Source organism: Scomber scombrus, chromosome 19 (genome assembly GCF_963691925.1).
Source record: "Scomber scombrus chromosome 19, fScoSco1.1, whole genome shotgun sequence".
In the NCBI taxonomy this organism is placed as follows: domain Eukaryota; kingdom Metazoa; phylum Chordata; class Actinopteri; order Scombriformes; family Scombridae; genus Scomber; species Scomber scombrus.
Genome location: NC_084988.1, coordinates 14,245,330 through 14,260,879, shown reverse-complemented (window position 1 = coordinate 14,260,879; position 15,550 = coordinate 14,245,330). Strand labels below are relative to the sequence as shown.

Genomic DNA, 15,550 nt, shown 5'->3' with positions numbered 1-15,550 from the left:
TAATCAAGAGTTTGTAATCATTATTTAAGCTTTACTCAAAGAGGAAAATGTCCTTATACTTTTTCGTTTTCACATGACATTTGTGCAAGTTGTTGTCCCAATTGGCTCAAAACTATGATGTAACAAATCACGCTCGTAGGTACACGCCTTAAACTCAGATTTTCGCCCAGAAACATTCTCTCTTCATCAGATGAATGTGAAAACAACTCTGCACATACATCATACTGCAAAGTGAGGCCCAAATATTCAAGTAACAAGAAACAAAACACATTTCTCTGTGGAGGTGGACTTTAAAATCACTAAAACCTGACTTGAAAATGTCAGGTTATGTGTAAAGTAGCCGTGACGTGGTATGTGAAATAGGTTAAATGCGGTATGTAAGTATGTGAAAATGTGTTATTGTTAAGCAGTTGGACTCATTTCATCCCTAAAACACATCAAACCTGGAACAAGCCGGGGACATACAAACAAATGCACAGAAAACACTTAAGCCCTTATGGGCATTTTCCAAATCTGATGACTGGCAACAGTTAAGCCAGCTTTAATGGAAAGGTAATTGGGTTTTTGTTGGAAAAATACTTCAGAGTGAGTGTTATTGATCAGTGACAATATGCAGGAACAATGCATTTGCTTGTCTTGATAGTTCCCTAGAGTCACAGTCTGGACAAGCTGTTTGCTCACTTTTTAATCCAATGTTTAATTATTTAAACCTGCAAAAACAATGTTTCCTTTTCAGTTTTCATCAGACTGTGCGTGTATGTTTACAGTTAGTGACGTGGCTGTCAAGCAGAACACATACAAACTCAACTCTGGTCTATTGTTGCAGTGCTGAGCCTTACAAAAGTGACAACATTAACATTACACAACTTAGAATAATGTTTAATTCACAAATAAAAAGAAAATTTCAGGCACTTATAAAGTAGGACATTTGCCTTTACTGAGATGCTGAGAATCATCCTGGGCTGTTTTTCAAGAACAGCAGAGACACAGTAACTGTGGTGAAAAACTGGAGTCACAAAAAAAACATTTAATTCCTCCCATTTCCTTTAAGGGGCCTGTGCCCCTCTGCACCTGCACTTTTTAGAATTTTTTTAATTAACCTTTGGTTGCATTGTGGTTCAGACAGCTTCAAGTACCCTTAGAAAACCCCAAAAATAGATTAAAGAAGCTTTCAGATCATTTCCAGTTAAAGTCCTGTATTATTAAGTGCTTAAAAATGATTTTCAGATGCTTCTTCATCCGAGGATTTGACTGGATATCAACCTCAAGCTGAGTCTCCTCTAAGAAAAGAAGCCACAGAAAATGTTCTTGTCACCATGTTGCCTCTTAGTCCATCTTGACAAGACACCTCTTAGCAGTTGGACTAAATTCTGTCTCCCGCCATCAACCTTTCTTTCCCAGCATCCACTCCTCGTGTTATCAGTCTTATACTGTCACTCCTACTGCATCTGCTGTTTTTGGCTCACTACCTTTATTTTTTTCCACTCCCTTTTACCCTCAGTCTCCTTTATCATCACTGCTGTCCTGCAGTCCCACGATGCTCTCCAAACGTTTTGCTCTAATGAGAGGCAAGTGGTCGTACATATCGAAGCCGACGTCTGAACGTGGCTGGGGCAGGCGGAAAAGCAGCAAGTGTTTCTTTAACACCTGCATATAAGGAAAATAGAGTTAGGAGGAGGTGTTAATGGAAGGTGTAATGGTGTAATGGAGGTATTTTTAAAAATACAGATGAGGGGATCACCACATATAAAATTAACCCTGAGACATGAAAACAGAAAACATTTAAAACAACCATAACCATAGGAAAAAGGTAAGAAAAACAGTCCAGCAGGATAACAGTGATTTGGCCAGTGGTCAACAAGATACAAAGAAGCAGGAAACAGACTGGTTTGACAGAGGAATGTGGAAAGATTGAGGAGAAAATATTGTCATAAGGCTACGTGAGATCCAGGGAAATGTTGAGTACAATCAATAAACACCTAGCAGTGTATAAAGATCAGTGGAAGAAAAAAAGAAGAAGAAAAGCCAAGGAAGAGGAGTACCTCATCAGTCAGGTAGTAGATTTTCCTCAGCATACTGTGTCGAGCTGCTTCAACCTCCTGTAAAGACGAGGGGATTAAACACCAAAGGCCTCATTGATCTACTTCTCTTTATGTCCCTATACTAAAATCTCTCCATGTGCATGCATGTATGTTTTTCAACTCAAAAACAAAGTCTTTATGAATGAAGTAAAAAGGTTTAAGTTGGCAAATGTGTTTCAGTTAAATAAAAATCACTAGGACCTGAATCAATATGCTGCTCTGAGGCTGCTCCATTGACCGTTAATCAATAACATGAGGACTGCTTTTGTAGACTCATAAAATCTTCAAAATATTGCATTCAATGAGCTCATATTTGAAACAGAACATGTGCCTAAATCCCCGTAAAACCACGGAGTACTTCCCACAAATCCAGCCTCCCATTCAGTGCAGCTGCAGCACCTTCTTGATTTTCTAAATCATTACACATGTGTCCGTTTCACTGCGGCTGATTAAAGAAACCCACAAAGCACAAGCCAACATGAATTAAAAACAGGATCATTTAGAGGAAGCATGGCAAAAGATAGTATAGGATTATTGTTTGTAGCCTTTGGGCAACTTAATTTTCATGAATAACAGACAAAAATAAAAACACGTCGATCATGTTCTAAGGTACGTTTCCCATTCAGTACTTCACAAAAACACTACATGTGTGTCATGGAGTGCCTTACCTGTGCTGCGGCATCCTGAGAGAAGATGAAAGAGTTGACGTGAGACAATGCAACCACATACAAGACAGGACACCAACAAGGCCTCAGGGTGCCCGTAACCAGAGAGCGGAAGTAGAGACGGAGGAGAGGGAGGGAGTCTTCAGGTGGAGAGGTGAATCGCTCGATGGGGATTGAGAGCTTTGATGAAGAAAGAAAGAGATAATGAATAAAATCATATGTTATATAATCTTAAAATATTTGTGCTATAAAAGACAGATGGCAAATGTTACCCATTCCAAATGACAGTTTTACAATTGAAAATAAAAAGCTGTAAACTCCTACTGATTACCTGTTCCAGAGTGACCCCCAAAGACCTCAGCATCCCCACATGCTCTCCGAACACAGCCAGCCTCATAGTGGCACTGTACCTCCTCTGCAGGGGCACGAGGACCCAGCATCCAAACAGCCGGTCTCCAAAGGACACGGCTTCATACTGAGCCAAAAGCGCTGAATACAAATCCTGGAAGGAAGCTAGACCTGGAGGAGGGACGTTCAGGTCCAAGGAGTCCAGCCTGGATTGCCTGTGAACAGAAGAGCTTTTGTTTATCATCAGGAGCTTAACCACATTTCTCGGTGCTATAAAACGATATGAAACATGTTTGTCTGTTTTATCAAACCTGGTCAGCAGTCTGAACAGACCCCAGGCCAGTTTCTGAACTGGTTTCTCCAGGAATAAGTCACCGGAACACAGGAACACACAGGAAAGGCGGGCAAGCTTGGCAACGGGGAGGATCACCTACATGACAAAATGTTCAGGATGTTAGTTACAGAAACAGATGTGATGTAAACTATAAGGAAAACAGTATTAATGATTAGTATTTATTTACCCAAGATATGTCATTATTAGTGTTTACCCTTATATAGACCTAAATCCAGTATCTATGTAGCTCTAATATTTATACTATATTTAAAATTTCAATCAAATTTAACTTGTGAGGGAGAGGCTGAAACAATTAATCTAAATTAGTTTCTGTGTGTACCTTAAGAGCTTCCTCCCTCCAGACCTCCAGCAGCAGCAGCCACTGCAGACAGTGGATCACCGTCCCCAGAGTCCCCTGAGGGAGCTCCTCCACTGCCAGACCTCCCCCGTCGGAGACCCCTGTTCGCTCATACAGGCTGACGAGTGGGAGGTAAGGCCAATCAGATGGCATGGTGGGACCGGTGAGCTCCGGGAGGAGGTGGGAGTTGATCCAAGGGTTGCGGCCAAGGAGAGTGTCTCGGGACACCAGCACAAAAGACTCCAGATGGGCCAGGTGAGTGAGGAAGCAGCCCCGGATGGATGGCAGCTGGACGCAGGCTTCTCTCAGGAGAGCTCCTACAGTCTGGAGGGAAGGAGAGGTGTGATGGTGCTTCTCCTCATGGAGCTTCAGCTCCCCCAACTCTACAGCCTCAGGTCCTCCACTGTGGCCTTCTCTGGAAATTAAAGAAAGAGACATAAACTGAGTGATACTAATAATGGAGAACATGACTTTTGATGACAATTGTGCTATTTTTAAATGTAATTTTGAATACAGAATATAATTATGGGTCTTGTTTTTCCAAGCAATTATCAAAGTGAAGATTCAACATTTTAGGTTCTTTTGGTTGATTAGGTTTTCTTCTTGGAATTTGGAAAACTTAATGCAGGCACTTTATGCCAAGTTAAATCAAAACTCACGATATAAAGTCCTTGCTGAAGATGATTGTGGAAAGCAGTTCATGTGCCAGGTATTCACTGCCTGGTAATAACCATGGCAGCAGAACCAGCGCCACCTGGTGGTACAGCGAGGCATGCTTTGCAACTTCACGCTCAATGGGAACCTGAGACAAGTCAGAACAGGATGGAGGAGAAAGAACACAGCAGCGAACAGGTTTGTGAGGTGAGAAAACACAGATTCAGGGTGTCATATACCTAGGATCCACGCATGAGGATAAAGAAAAATCATTTTATTCCAGCATTAAAGAGATACACACAAACCATCCAAAGATCAGATAAAAAGGAAATCACACTGACCTGGTATGTACTAATCATCTTTTTGTACAAGACTTATTATTATGTAAAATGAGTGATTTAGCATTTACTAAGGACAGGCAGTGTACAAGGCAGTGAGTAACAAGTAAAAAATATTTAAGAGGGTTTAGAGTTTGACCTCACCAGTCTATGTGCCAGCCGCAGCAGCAGGTAGAGGAGGTGGTGCTCATGACGGAGAAGCCAGGCCCTGTTGTGAGACAGAGTGGGCGTGGCCTGACTGCAACTTCGCAGGTAACCAATCACCGGTTCAGACAGGAGGAGACCGGTGAACTAGATAGTGAGAGAGAAAAAAAAATGACACAAAAAAGGGGACAACTAAGATAAATACACAGTGTTTTTCATGTGTCACCACAAGATGGCAGCAATATATATATATTTTTTGTCCTAGCATGTTAAAGACTTACCTTGCAACTAAGTCCTTTGTGGATACCTGTGATTGTTTCCAAGAGGAGCCCCAGGCCTGTGAGAAGAGGGAAGGGGGAGCTGGGAACAACCAGCCCCAAACGGTCCCTCCATCCTGGACAGGCCAAATTGGGGAGGCTAGGAATGCTTTCTGGGCCCAGATGACTAGACTGGACATTACATACTACTGAGGAAGACCTGGTGTAACACAAAAGAAGCATTGAAAGAGTTAAGAAATAAACATTAAAAAAATAGTAATAAGAAGTAAACAGACTAGATTAGTTTCACAGTCTATAACATACTTGAGATTGTTTATCAAGTCTTGAACAACAGTGTGGGACAGCAGTGGGAGGAGAACCTCAGACGTCAGCAGCTCCAGTTCCTGAAGGGTTTCCACTGGTTTGAAACAGTTCTGAGGAAAAGAGACACATGATTATAAATATTTTTTATCTCCCATGTTAGATTTCAGTTGAAGTATAGTTAGAGTGTATGACACTTCGACATGACAGTCTCTGCTCGATTTGATATAGTGTTAGTGGAGTGGAGTTAGCTGGGTCCGTTTTGGCAGTCAAACTATGCTGGTGTGGCCAGATTTCCAAAAAATAATCTGCAGCTTCTCTCTTGGTATTTGTTTGTTGTATAGTCTTGTGAATTTGCAATGAAAAGTATCACTTAAATTTCTTAACTTCTTGTAAAGTTAATGTTAATGTTTGACATCCCAGTGGCAATGAGCAACTAACACCTGGTGCTACCACTCACATTTCCCTACAAGGTAATCAGTACCAAGTAGGAAGACGTACCTGTCTGGAGAGCTGATGGTAGTAAGCTTCTAGGTAGAGCAGGTAAGCTGGTATCAGAGTCAGACTGCTGTTTTTCTGAACTGGATTATCAAGACTCTTAACAAAGCCCTTAAAATGCCCCAACAGGGATGCCTGCAACCCTGTGACATGACCCCATGACACTGGAGGAGGAGGAGGACACTCATCTCCCTGAGAGCTGTGGTAAATAAATAGAAAGCATGGAACATGAGAAGGAAAAGGATTTGGTTGATTAAAGATTCAGTTAATGAATCATTTCATCAATCCCTGTAGGTCGTCTGTACCTGACCATGCCAGCCTGTAGCTCCTGGTGGCAGCCAGCTGTGTGTGTGACCTGTGTGAGCAGAGTGAGCAGGGCCAAGACCCGCTGGAGCTGCAGAGGCAACAGAGGATCTGAAGGGGCCAATACTCTGTGAACAGACTGCAACGCAGTCACTAACGCTGGATACAGGTCTCTGGGAAGTAAAAAGCAATAAAAACAAGCACTGTGAGAGAGGAACTGATGTGAAAATTAAGCATATATTAAACCTTGTAGGTTTTATTTTATTGTCTTTCTGCCCTTAGTGCTCAAAATGCTTAATAAAGATTAAAAGTGTGGTCTTACATGTATAATTTGCAGGCCTGTCCGTAGCCAGCGGCTACAGCCCACAGCCTGTAGGCCTCAGTGGTGATCCTGAGGGCCTCACTGGGCTCCAGCAGCAGCTGACTGGGCTCAGCACTCATCAGACAAGACAGACGCTCCCTCACTCCCAGAGAGTTTAACTTGGGGGAGAAGAGAGGAAGAAACACTATTGACATAGGGGAATAATGGAAACAATCAGATTGGAAATTGGAATGATACTTTAAAACTGCACATATAGCACTTATCATGAACATTATTTTCAAAAAAGGATGGTTAAATGTGTTGACTTTTAATTTTATGTCTTAAGAGACAAATAGTTAATCCCAAAGGTTTGTTATCAGACTCACAGTGTAAACACTAGATGGCTTTAAGAATTACTTAACATTGGACTCTTGAACATTTGAAGTAGCACTTTATCAAATCTAACAAGTTACTGTGAGGCTGTTCCCATATGTACTGTAGGATGAAACAATCAGCTTGAACTGAACCTGTCCACATGGCACTCACCAGTCTGGCACAGGCGTGTCTCCCAGAGGTGGCCAAAACTCTTAAAAGCTTCATGGCGCGGGCTAGTGGGAGTCCATAAACAAACTGAGGGAAGGGAAGAGACGGCCCTGTCCAGGAAGTGGGAAGGAACTCTGACATCACCGTCTCCATTAGGCGAGGACAGTCCAACACCTGAAAGAATAAAACATTTGATCAGAAGAAAAATAAAGACAATATTAATAGAATTTGTGACGGGTATTGTAGCTGTTACTGTTGTTACCTGGGTAGCAGATGAGGAGGAGTGCCTAGCTATACGGGTCAGGACCTCCATGACATCATGAACCACCCGTGGAGAGGGCCGGACCACCTCAAGGATGTAACGGAGTCTCGGGAGCAGTTTCATCTTTAGCAGACCCTGAAACAGAGATGATACCTTCATTAGTTTTACTAAATACATTATAAATCATAAAAGTAAAAACTAGTAAAAGATTTTTTTTTAAAAAGGTAAAATTACTTGCCATCTAGTTTTTCTAAAGTAAACATAGCGTTTTGGTGTGTTTTTTTTTACCTTGACAACATCCTGCCTGGCCACATCATGATCACTCTTCCTCTCTTCCTTCTCCTTGGCTGTCTCCTTCATACTTTCATCCAGCCCTAAATCCTCCTCCTCCTCCTCCTCCTGGGCAGACGGCAGCAGAGGGAAGGAGGACAGGCCACGAAACCAGGAGAAAGTGCTGTCCAAACACTCCTGAGAGGGGAAACAAACCTTTTCAATCTGAAGAACTAGATATTGGACTGAGGTTATCGTATAAAGGCAAGGCTACTTTTAATTGTGCATTTTTGTTTGTCTCTTTTTAAATGGACCTGTAGTCTAATTAAATAAAGATTATAATTCAGTCTTCTATCAATTGTTGTTCAGTCTACTATCAATCAAGTGTTTCATTTTGTTTTTATGACATTTTTTGTGTCAAATAGTCATTGCTGTGGTGGTTTTGAACAGCACATTTCCCAATCAAACCTTGGATGTGCTGCTGGGGATACTTCAAATACAGGCCTTTTCTTTGTTATGGTGATCATAACAATTATTTCTCTTATTTCTTGTAATTAAAGGGTGTATTTATTTCTAGGTAGGAGCTATTCAGCAAAAGGTACTTACAACAATTGCTGAAAAATTGTGCAGACTAAGTTACATCCGTTTGTAATATAAAATGACTGAAAGAGTTGTCTTACTTCGTCCTCTGCACACACTAGGAGTGCTTTGAGTGCATGCACAGCCACAGACATCACTCCCTCCACGCTTTCATCCAGCGCAAAGCGGAGCAGGAAGAGCAGGCCAGCATCAAGGAGAGTGGACATCACGCTGCCTTTCAGAACTGGCATATATTCCCCGGCACGTGCCTACAGGGTAAGATGTGCAGGCAGAGCATGAGTGCGACCGACTATGTGCCACTGAAAGTATGAGCTGGACTGTGTGTGTATGTTTCTGTACCTTTGAGAGGATGTTAGCTAAAGTGTTGAGGGCCAGAGTCCTCTGCTGGAAGATCTGACTCCGAGACAACAGGAAGAGCTCCTGCAGGGAGTAACCTGCCCGCTGGAGAGAAACCCTCAATGTCAGAAATAAAAACAGAACAAAAACCAAAAGAGCAGGAACTGGTCTCAAACAGCCAGATTAGAAAAAAAAGACTTATTGCCAACTGACCTCAGGCTCCTCCCCATGGTGGTGCAGTCCCAGGTGGGTGGGCAGGTCCTCAGTGGGCGGAATTAAAGTCCCATTAAAATCAAAACGAGCCTGCATAGCCTACCAGAACACAAAACCACAGGACGTGTTGGCTCAGGTAAACAATATGATCAACTCAAGAAAACTAAACTAAATAAAGTGTCAGATTTGAATACCTGCTTGGTTATTTTCCTTCTGGGAGCAGGCAAGTCTCTCATCCACTCCAACTTCTCTGGCTCCTGCTTATCCATGTGGACCCATTCCCTCTGAGGCTTCACTGGCAGATTCCTTTCTAAATTTACACACACATAGTGGAGTGAGTAACAATGCAGAAATGCATTCGTTGTCACCACCAAAAATAAAGCGATTACTTCAAAAAAAACTACTTCTACATGATAAAAACAATCCACAACTGCAGTGTCAGCAAAGTGGTTTTCTCTGAAAGGGAGGTACTGTAGAGGAGACAATAAATAATCCTGGCCATTATAACAAAATGACAAAAACAGCTTTGTTTATTCTGTTTTTGGAAACTGTATAACTGATGTGCAAAATCTGTCTTTATATGCTAATATGGAATATGCCATTAGCAACACTTTCATCAGGGCTGGGAGATGTCTTTGAATGATCTGCAGTAACTTAATTGCAGAGAGTGGCTACTTCTGGCTCTGTCTGGCTACTCTACTAATCACACAAAGTGAAGCAAACGATTAGCTTTATGTCTGGATGTTAGCCATGCAGCAGAAACATCCCACATTAGTTATGCAATTAGAGAATGGATGCTTAAGAGAGTGGGGGGAGGGAGAGGGAGAGGGGGAGAGAGAGAGAGAGAGAGAGAGAGAGAGAGAGAGAGAGAGAGAGAGAGAGAGAGAGAGAGAGAGAGAGAGAGAGAGACTTTGACAAGCTCAGCAATGAGGTTATTATTCCACCAAGCCAAAAGAAGCAAGAAGTGGTGATGTAGATTTATTTATATCTCCAGCAGCACAGACTGAAACCAACTGACAATGAGGAAGGTTAAAAATGATTTACTTTGAATCTTTCATACCTGTCACAGCAGTTGGTGGTGACATTTCCTCCTCTTCCTCCTCCACTCCCTCCATCTCTACTTCTTGGGGTTTCTGAGACAGTACAGCAGCACTGGAGGAGTCTGACTCTGTGCTACGATTTTGAAGAGGAAAACTTTCTTTGCTGCTTTTGTCCTCGGGGTGTTTGGATGGAGAAGCCGAGGATGGGATGCTCTGGCCTTTGCAAGATTTAACAAACTCCACCAGTCTCGGATCTGGGACGCAGAAATAGTCACGTTATACACAGCAGCACCAACAATGATGAAAAAAATGTTTTTCACATATTTTAGTCAAAATACAAACCCAATACAGATCATGTCTTGATTTCAACATATAGCTATTAACTATCAGTGTGGAAAAACATCACCGCCTACCAAGCTGAGATAAGAGTTTATTCCGTTCCTCTTGTATTTCAGACTGAGACATCGCCTGGATCTTGGCCTGGTTATCCCTGTGGATCCTCATGATGTCTCCTGAGCTATCGGGGCCCGCAAGCCCACGACCAGACACCAAACACGGGCTTGAGACTGTAGTTGGCTCTGGTGAGTGGACAGGAGCGAGTAGAGAGAGAAAAGGGGACAGAAAAACACACATTTCCAGACATGTTCCATCACAGACTTGTCAAATGTGAGGCCAAAGTGTGCAGCTGACCCAGGTGAACAGACATCAGCTGGTGTTCAGAATAACACAACCAAAGTACTTTACTTACGATCTGTATCCATGCTGATCTCAGGAGGAAGATTCTGCTCTCTGGGTTCATGTTTCCGAGCAGCTTCGGGTACACGGTGTAATGGCGTCTTTCCCTCCTTTAATCTTTGAGCTGCAATCTGACGAGCAAAGATGCTCTTCTTCCCACCAGCTGAGGGCAGCGGCACCTGTGTTGAAGGAGAGATTTTTTTTAAACGTAAAATTACTGCAAATCAGAATTATTTAACTGCCACAAAGTTAATGTAACAATACAAATATGGTTGACAGACGAATCTGGAATCAGTGGGTGATGTACATTTTAGATCATATTTATTTTTGTACATGGAGAGAAGAGATCAGTCTTACTTAAATTGCAATTTGCTGTCAAATTTTGTTTTTTTATGCACCGAAACATTCACAATTTAAGAAGAACAATGATAATGCCTTTTTACCTGACTGCCAGTTGCTGAGCGGTGCATTACTTTGGGGAAAGCCATGCCTGTAAATGCTGGTAGAGATATTGGAGAAGAGCTGGTATCTCTCTCCTGAAAGACAGAATAAAGTTACAAATACATGAGTGGAAAATTAAAGAAAATAACTAAAAACTGTGTATTTTGTGAAACTAAACAAGACACCACCAAATCTGAAGAGGTAAGAAATCTGCAAGTCCCACTATTCAGCATTTATAAGCAGTACACATAAATGGTTTATAACACACTATAATGTAAATATAAGCAGATATAAATGTTTGTAAATGTATTGTCAAGAAACATAACTTCTTTACTGGATGCTGTTATGTAAATAGATAATTAATGACAATATATTAAAATGCATTTGTAATACTATAAAATGTGTCTTCAAAGGAGAAGTTAATTTTTGACAAATAATACATTGTTTAATTAACACTTAAAATGTCCTTATCAGTTTACAGTGTGTTATAAAGTATGTATTAAATGTTCATATATCTGTTATAAATGCTAAACAGGAGGCCTTGAAGTGTTACCAGCTACGTTATATCCTTGTGGAAAAGTAGGGGATCGGTTTTACAACACTTACAACAATCCTGGAGAGAACAGCACTGATGTGAGTGTCTTGTCTGTCCAGCCTCTCTTCAGCATCCTCTTTCTCGAAGGTGACGCGGCTGGCTTTAAAGCGAGACTTCTTAGGAGGGGCCGGCGTCAGAGATGGGAGTTGGTCAGGAAGATCTGGAGTAAACATTACAGTTGAACATTAGATGTGTAGTTTCAGTATTAAATGATCTTACTGATATATTTATATTATCAACACAGTCCCATAATAAACCCTAAAAATAAACCCAGAGAAGATGAGAAAAAACAGATATATCTTTAACCTTCGATGGTGACCACATCCTTCTGACTTCCTCCATTCTCCCCACTGTGGTCTTCCCCTCCTCCTCCTCCTGCCTCGCCTCTCCTCTTGTCAGGTCGGCGGACCACATTGGCAGCAGATGAAGCACCGGAGGTCAGAAACTTCTGCTGCTCTCTTAGGATGTCTGCCTCCGAGTCAGTCGGTTTGGGACGTCGTAACATCCCTTTAAAAGACACAAACAATGTTAGGAGAAACTCAATCAGAAATCTCAGGTAATCTTAACCATAATTTAAGACACGACACAGGATCATCACTGTTTGAATGAGAGATGACAATGATTTAAAGGTGTAGTGTGTAGAATTTAATGGCATCTAGCTGAAAGGAGTTGGTAGAAATTAAATATCCATAAGTATGTTTCAATTAGTACAACATCACTTGGATATATGAATTGTTGAGTCTTCATTACATTAAAATGAGTCCTTTATATCTACATAGGGAGCAGATTTTCTTCCAATGAGCCTGCCATGACTGCCTGAATGAACAAACCAAATACTGGCAGTAAAGAGGAGTTTTGTGGCCACCATAGGTTCCCCTACACAGGTGTTAGAGGGGGGATTCCGCTCGATTGATGCCACTACATCCTACACATTGGTCCTTAAGGGACCCACGGCTGGAAGGGACCCCCTAAAACAGCTATACCTCTGCTAACTTATAAAACAACGGATTTACACCCATTCAAGCAGTCCTGTTTCATTACTCTGTGTTTAGCTGATGGCTAGGTCTCACATGTTCAACATCATCCTAATTTAGCGTCACGTTCAACATCATGTACCCCCTGACTGACGTTAGAGGCTATTAACAATAAAAGGACATCGTTAAACTAACTAAACTGAATGCACTATCTACACTTAGCTATCTTAAATTTGAGCTTTATCGCTTTCACATATGTTGAAGTTTACATCCAACACGCACCGAGACGGGACGTGAGGTAACATTTAGCTTAACGTGATGCCCCAGACTTTCCTCTAATGTAGCTGAAATAGTCAAAACAATTCTAAACACACATTGTATCTCCACCGAGCGGCTGTTTTTGTCGATTTAAAAAAAATAGTTTGTAGTAGCGCTGGCTCACCTGCAGTTAAGTGGCGGCTCAGTCTTGAATTTAATCAGGAAACAGGAGCACACGGACGATATTTACTGTAACACACGACACGCTACTTTCAAAATAAAAGCTCTGCCAGTATACAGCTAAATGAGGCGTGACGTCAACGGGATTTAATCCTTAATCCTAAATTTAGAGTATCCCAAATGTGTGGTCGAGTTGACGGACACATTTTTTTCGCTTATTTGTGTCGTTTGAATCTAAAAACCAGATAACTGCATGAAGGGGTTTTTTTATACTTTCTCCTCCCACCGCTCACATCCTTCAACATCTGGATGCTGTAGTGGTGTTTATAAAGAATTATATGTCGCTTTATTAAGTGATTGTATCTTCCTTCCGCCAGTGTTGGGCAAAAGTGGCTGAAAGAGGTATTCAGGGCCTTTACTTAATACTCAAGTATCAAAAGTAAATGTACACATTATGCAGAAATTGCCCCCAAAATTAATGTTTCACAATTGTATGTTTTTAGATTAATATTACTGCTGCATTCGTGTGCATTTTACTGCTGTAGTTATTTAAGGTTGTGTTAATTATATCTCATTTATATACTGCTAGTTAGTTTAATCTATGGCAATGCATCATATTCTATAAAATCATCATCTGTTTGTAGTTTTGCTGTCCTATGAGAACTGAGTATCTCTTAAAAAGTCAACAAGCTCAGATGAATAGTGCTGTTTTCAGATGTGTGACAACGCATTGTCCAACTAATCCAAGTTCTTTATTTATCTTAATAAGTAGGATAATTCTCTCGGCCTATAAAGGAACATTAAACCTTCAGATTATCAGAAAAATTCATATTCAGAATCATCAAATCTGGAGATACATTGATATATAGATACATTTCACTGGACAGGAAGAGTATGAACAATTATAATGTGAATAGTTACTAAAGCTGTCAGATAAATGAAGTGGAAAGTACAATATTCCCCTCTGAAATGTAGTGGAGTGGAAGATACTTACAATACATAATTGAATAAATGTTACATTACACCACTGATATGTAGTTACTTTAATTTGAAATTAATACGTTTCTTTACAATATTACACATTACTTATTACAAAATAATATAATACAAAACAACTGCAGTTTGTGATGAGGCGTTATTTAAAAAAATGTCATGTTTCATAGCAGAAGCTCAAGTTTATTGCAATCCATTATAAATGCAGTGGTGGGTGACATGTGTACAACATCTTTATAAGACTGAATTATTGAAATATATTAACTTCACTAAAGCAGTGGTTCCCAACCTTCTGATACAAATCTGGTAAGATGTTTTGCTTTTAGATGTTTTATTGCAGAGAGTGTACTAAAACAGTCACTCATGCGGTCATGGGATTACTTATGAATGAAATTACTGAAAATAAAAGATTCCCCTTTTTACTGGGGATCCCCGGCACCCCCGCAATAATAATAATAATAATAATAATAATAATAATTATTATTATTATTATTATTATTATTATTATTACACATCAAAATAATCTCACTAAAATCAAGAGAGAGAAAAACAAAGATAAAAGACAATGAATACATGAATGTAAAGAACAATAATAAAAGCATAGGTCGGAAATAGCCCATTAGTTGAAAGCCAACCTATAAAAATAGTTTTAAAAGAGGACACTGAGGTAGCTTGTCTGATTTCCAATAAAGGTGCATTCCACAATTGTGGAGCCCTTACAACAAATGTTCTACTACCCTCTGTCTCAAGTCTTGTTCTGGGGACCGAAAGCAACAGCTGCTCAGAAAATTTGAGAGGGTCCCCTGGGGGTCGCCGGACCTCACTTAGAGAACCACTGAAGTAAAGTACTGGTATTAAAAAAAGAACAAAAATTAAAAGTGGAATCACTGGTGCTTTTATACTGAAGAAGCAGACTCAGGCCGGAAGCTCTAAACTTGACGGTTCCGGTCCTTAGAAGGTCGCGGTTAGCTGTCAGCGGTAAAGTTAAACCGGTACCGGTCAGCGACGCCGTTAAACGGGAGGATTTATTCACGGTGAGCGGGAAACGGGCGACTTCCGGTCGCTATTTGAATAATTGAGCAGCTCTCTGGTTCACGGGCCGATGCTGGTGATTGATTGGTATTTGACTAAACTGAGATGATTTTATTGAAACCTTCTCGGTGACGCGCTCGGTAACGTGTTATGTGGCCTCGTTACTGCTCAAAGTAACTCCTCATCATCACTGAACCCCAACAGAGCTTCACTGACTGCATCATGGTCAACATCTGCTGTCTCTGCTGCGGTGAAATCCCTCAACCCCGCCCCCCTCCGTCCGCCCAACCGGGACCACCGCGGGATCCCCGCTCCGTGCAGCAGCAGCCCACTGGCTCCAGAGCAGCTGCAGGGCTGAAGAAAGGGGGAGCAAACGGAGGGATGTCTAGAACGAAGCAGGTTAATAAAGAGGAGTGATTGTTTACTGTCTGACATGCGAAAAGTGCAGGATGCTCTCCTCCGATCTGGACTCTGCA

At 41.2% G+C, this 15,550-nt stretch overlaps 2 protein-coding genes across 3 annotated transcripts in view; one reads left to right on the top strand and one right to left on the bottom strand.

The window, feature by feature from the left end:
* Window positions 1–607: 607 nt before the first annotated feature.
* On the bottom strand, window positions 608–13,068 carry rpap1 (RNA polymerase II associated protein 1). 2 transcript variants are annotated; one of them, XM_062440743.1, is made up of 27 exons: window positions 13,054–13,068; window positions 11,944–12,144; window positions 11,649–11,797; window positions 11,045–11,137; window positions 10,615–10,780; window positions 10,280–10,444; window positions 9,887–10,120; window positions 9,021–9,136; window positions 8,827–8,925; window positions 8,617–8,718; window positions 8,358–8,525; window positions 7,696–7,875; window positions 7,408–7,542; window positions 7,149–7,319; window positions 6,624–6,781; window positions 6,304–6,474; window positions 6,002–6,197; window positions 5,504–5,613; window positions 5,204–5,399; window positions 4,923–5,069; window positions 4,446–4,588; window positions 3,769–4,201; window positions 3,406–3,524; window positions 3,078–3,309; window positions 2,750–2,926; window positions 2,043–2,099; window positions 608–1,647 (listed from the first exon to the last, which is right to left on the bottom strand). In XM_062440743.1, the coding sequence occupies exons 2-27, from the start codon at window positions 12,140–12,142 to the stop codon at window positions 1,498–1,500; spliced, it is 4,266 nt and encodes a 1,421-aa protein (XP_062296727.1). In that variant the 5' UTR covers window positions 12,143–12,144; window positions 13,054–13,068; the 3' UTR covers window positions 608–1,497. The 2 variants fall into 2 exon arrangements, with proteins under 2 accessions (XP_062296727.1, XP_062296728.1); XM_062440744.1 differs by lacking the exon at window positions 13,054–13,068 and adding an exon at window positions 12,986–13,002.
* Window positions 13,069–15,523: 2,455 nt separating this feature from the next.
* Window positions 15,524–15,550, top strand: part of si:dkey-13p1.4 (transmembrane protein 151B) — a 4,846-nt gene continuing 4,819 nt past the window's right edge. Inside the window, exon 1 of the mRNA XM_062440718.1 lies at window positions 15,524–15,550. This exon is cut by the window's right edge and continues 111 nt beyond it. Within this exon, the coding sequence (XP_062296702.1) occupies window positions 15,524–15,550 (27 nt within the window).

What these genes read in the sequence shown, in the direction of transcription:
- rpap1 (XM_062440743.1), bottom strand. Translation starts at nt 12,142, where the DNA reads ATGTTACGACGTCCCAAACCGACTGACTCGGAGGCAGACATCCTAAGA. An exon ending in CTGTTCTCTCCAGGATTGTT is followed by an intron (nt 11,138 to 11,648) that starts GTAAGTGTTGTA and finishes TCTGTCTTTCAG; the next exon opens with GAGAGAGATACCAGCTCTTC. An exon ending in TAGTGTGTGCAGAGGACGAA is followed by an intron (nt 7,876 to 8,357) that starts GTAAGACAACTC and finishes TTCCCCTCTCAG; the next exon opens with GAGTGTTTGGACAGCACTTT.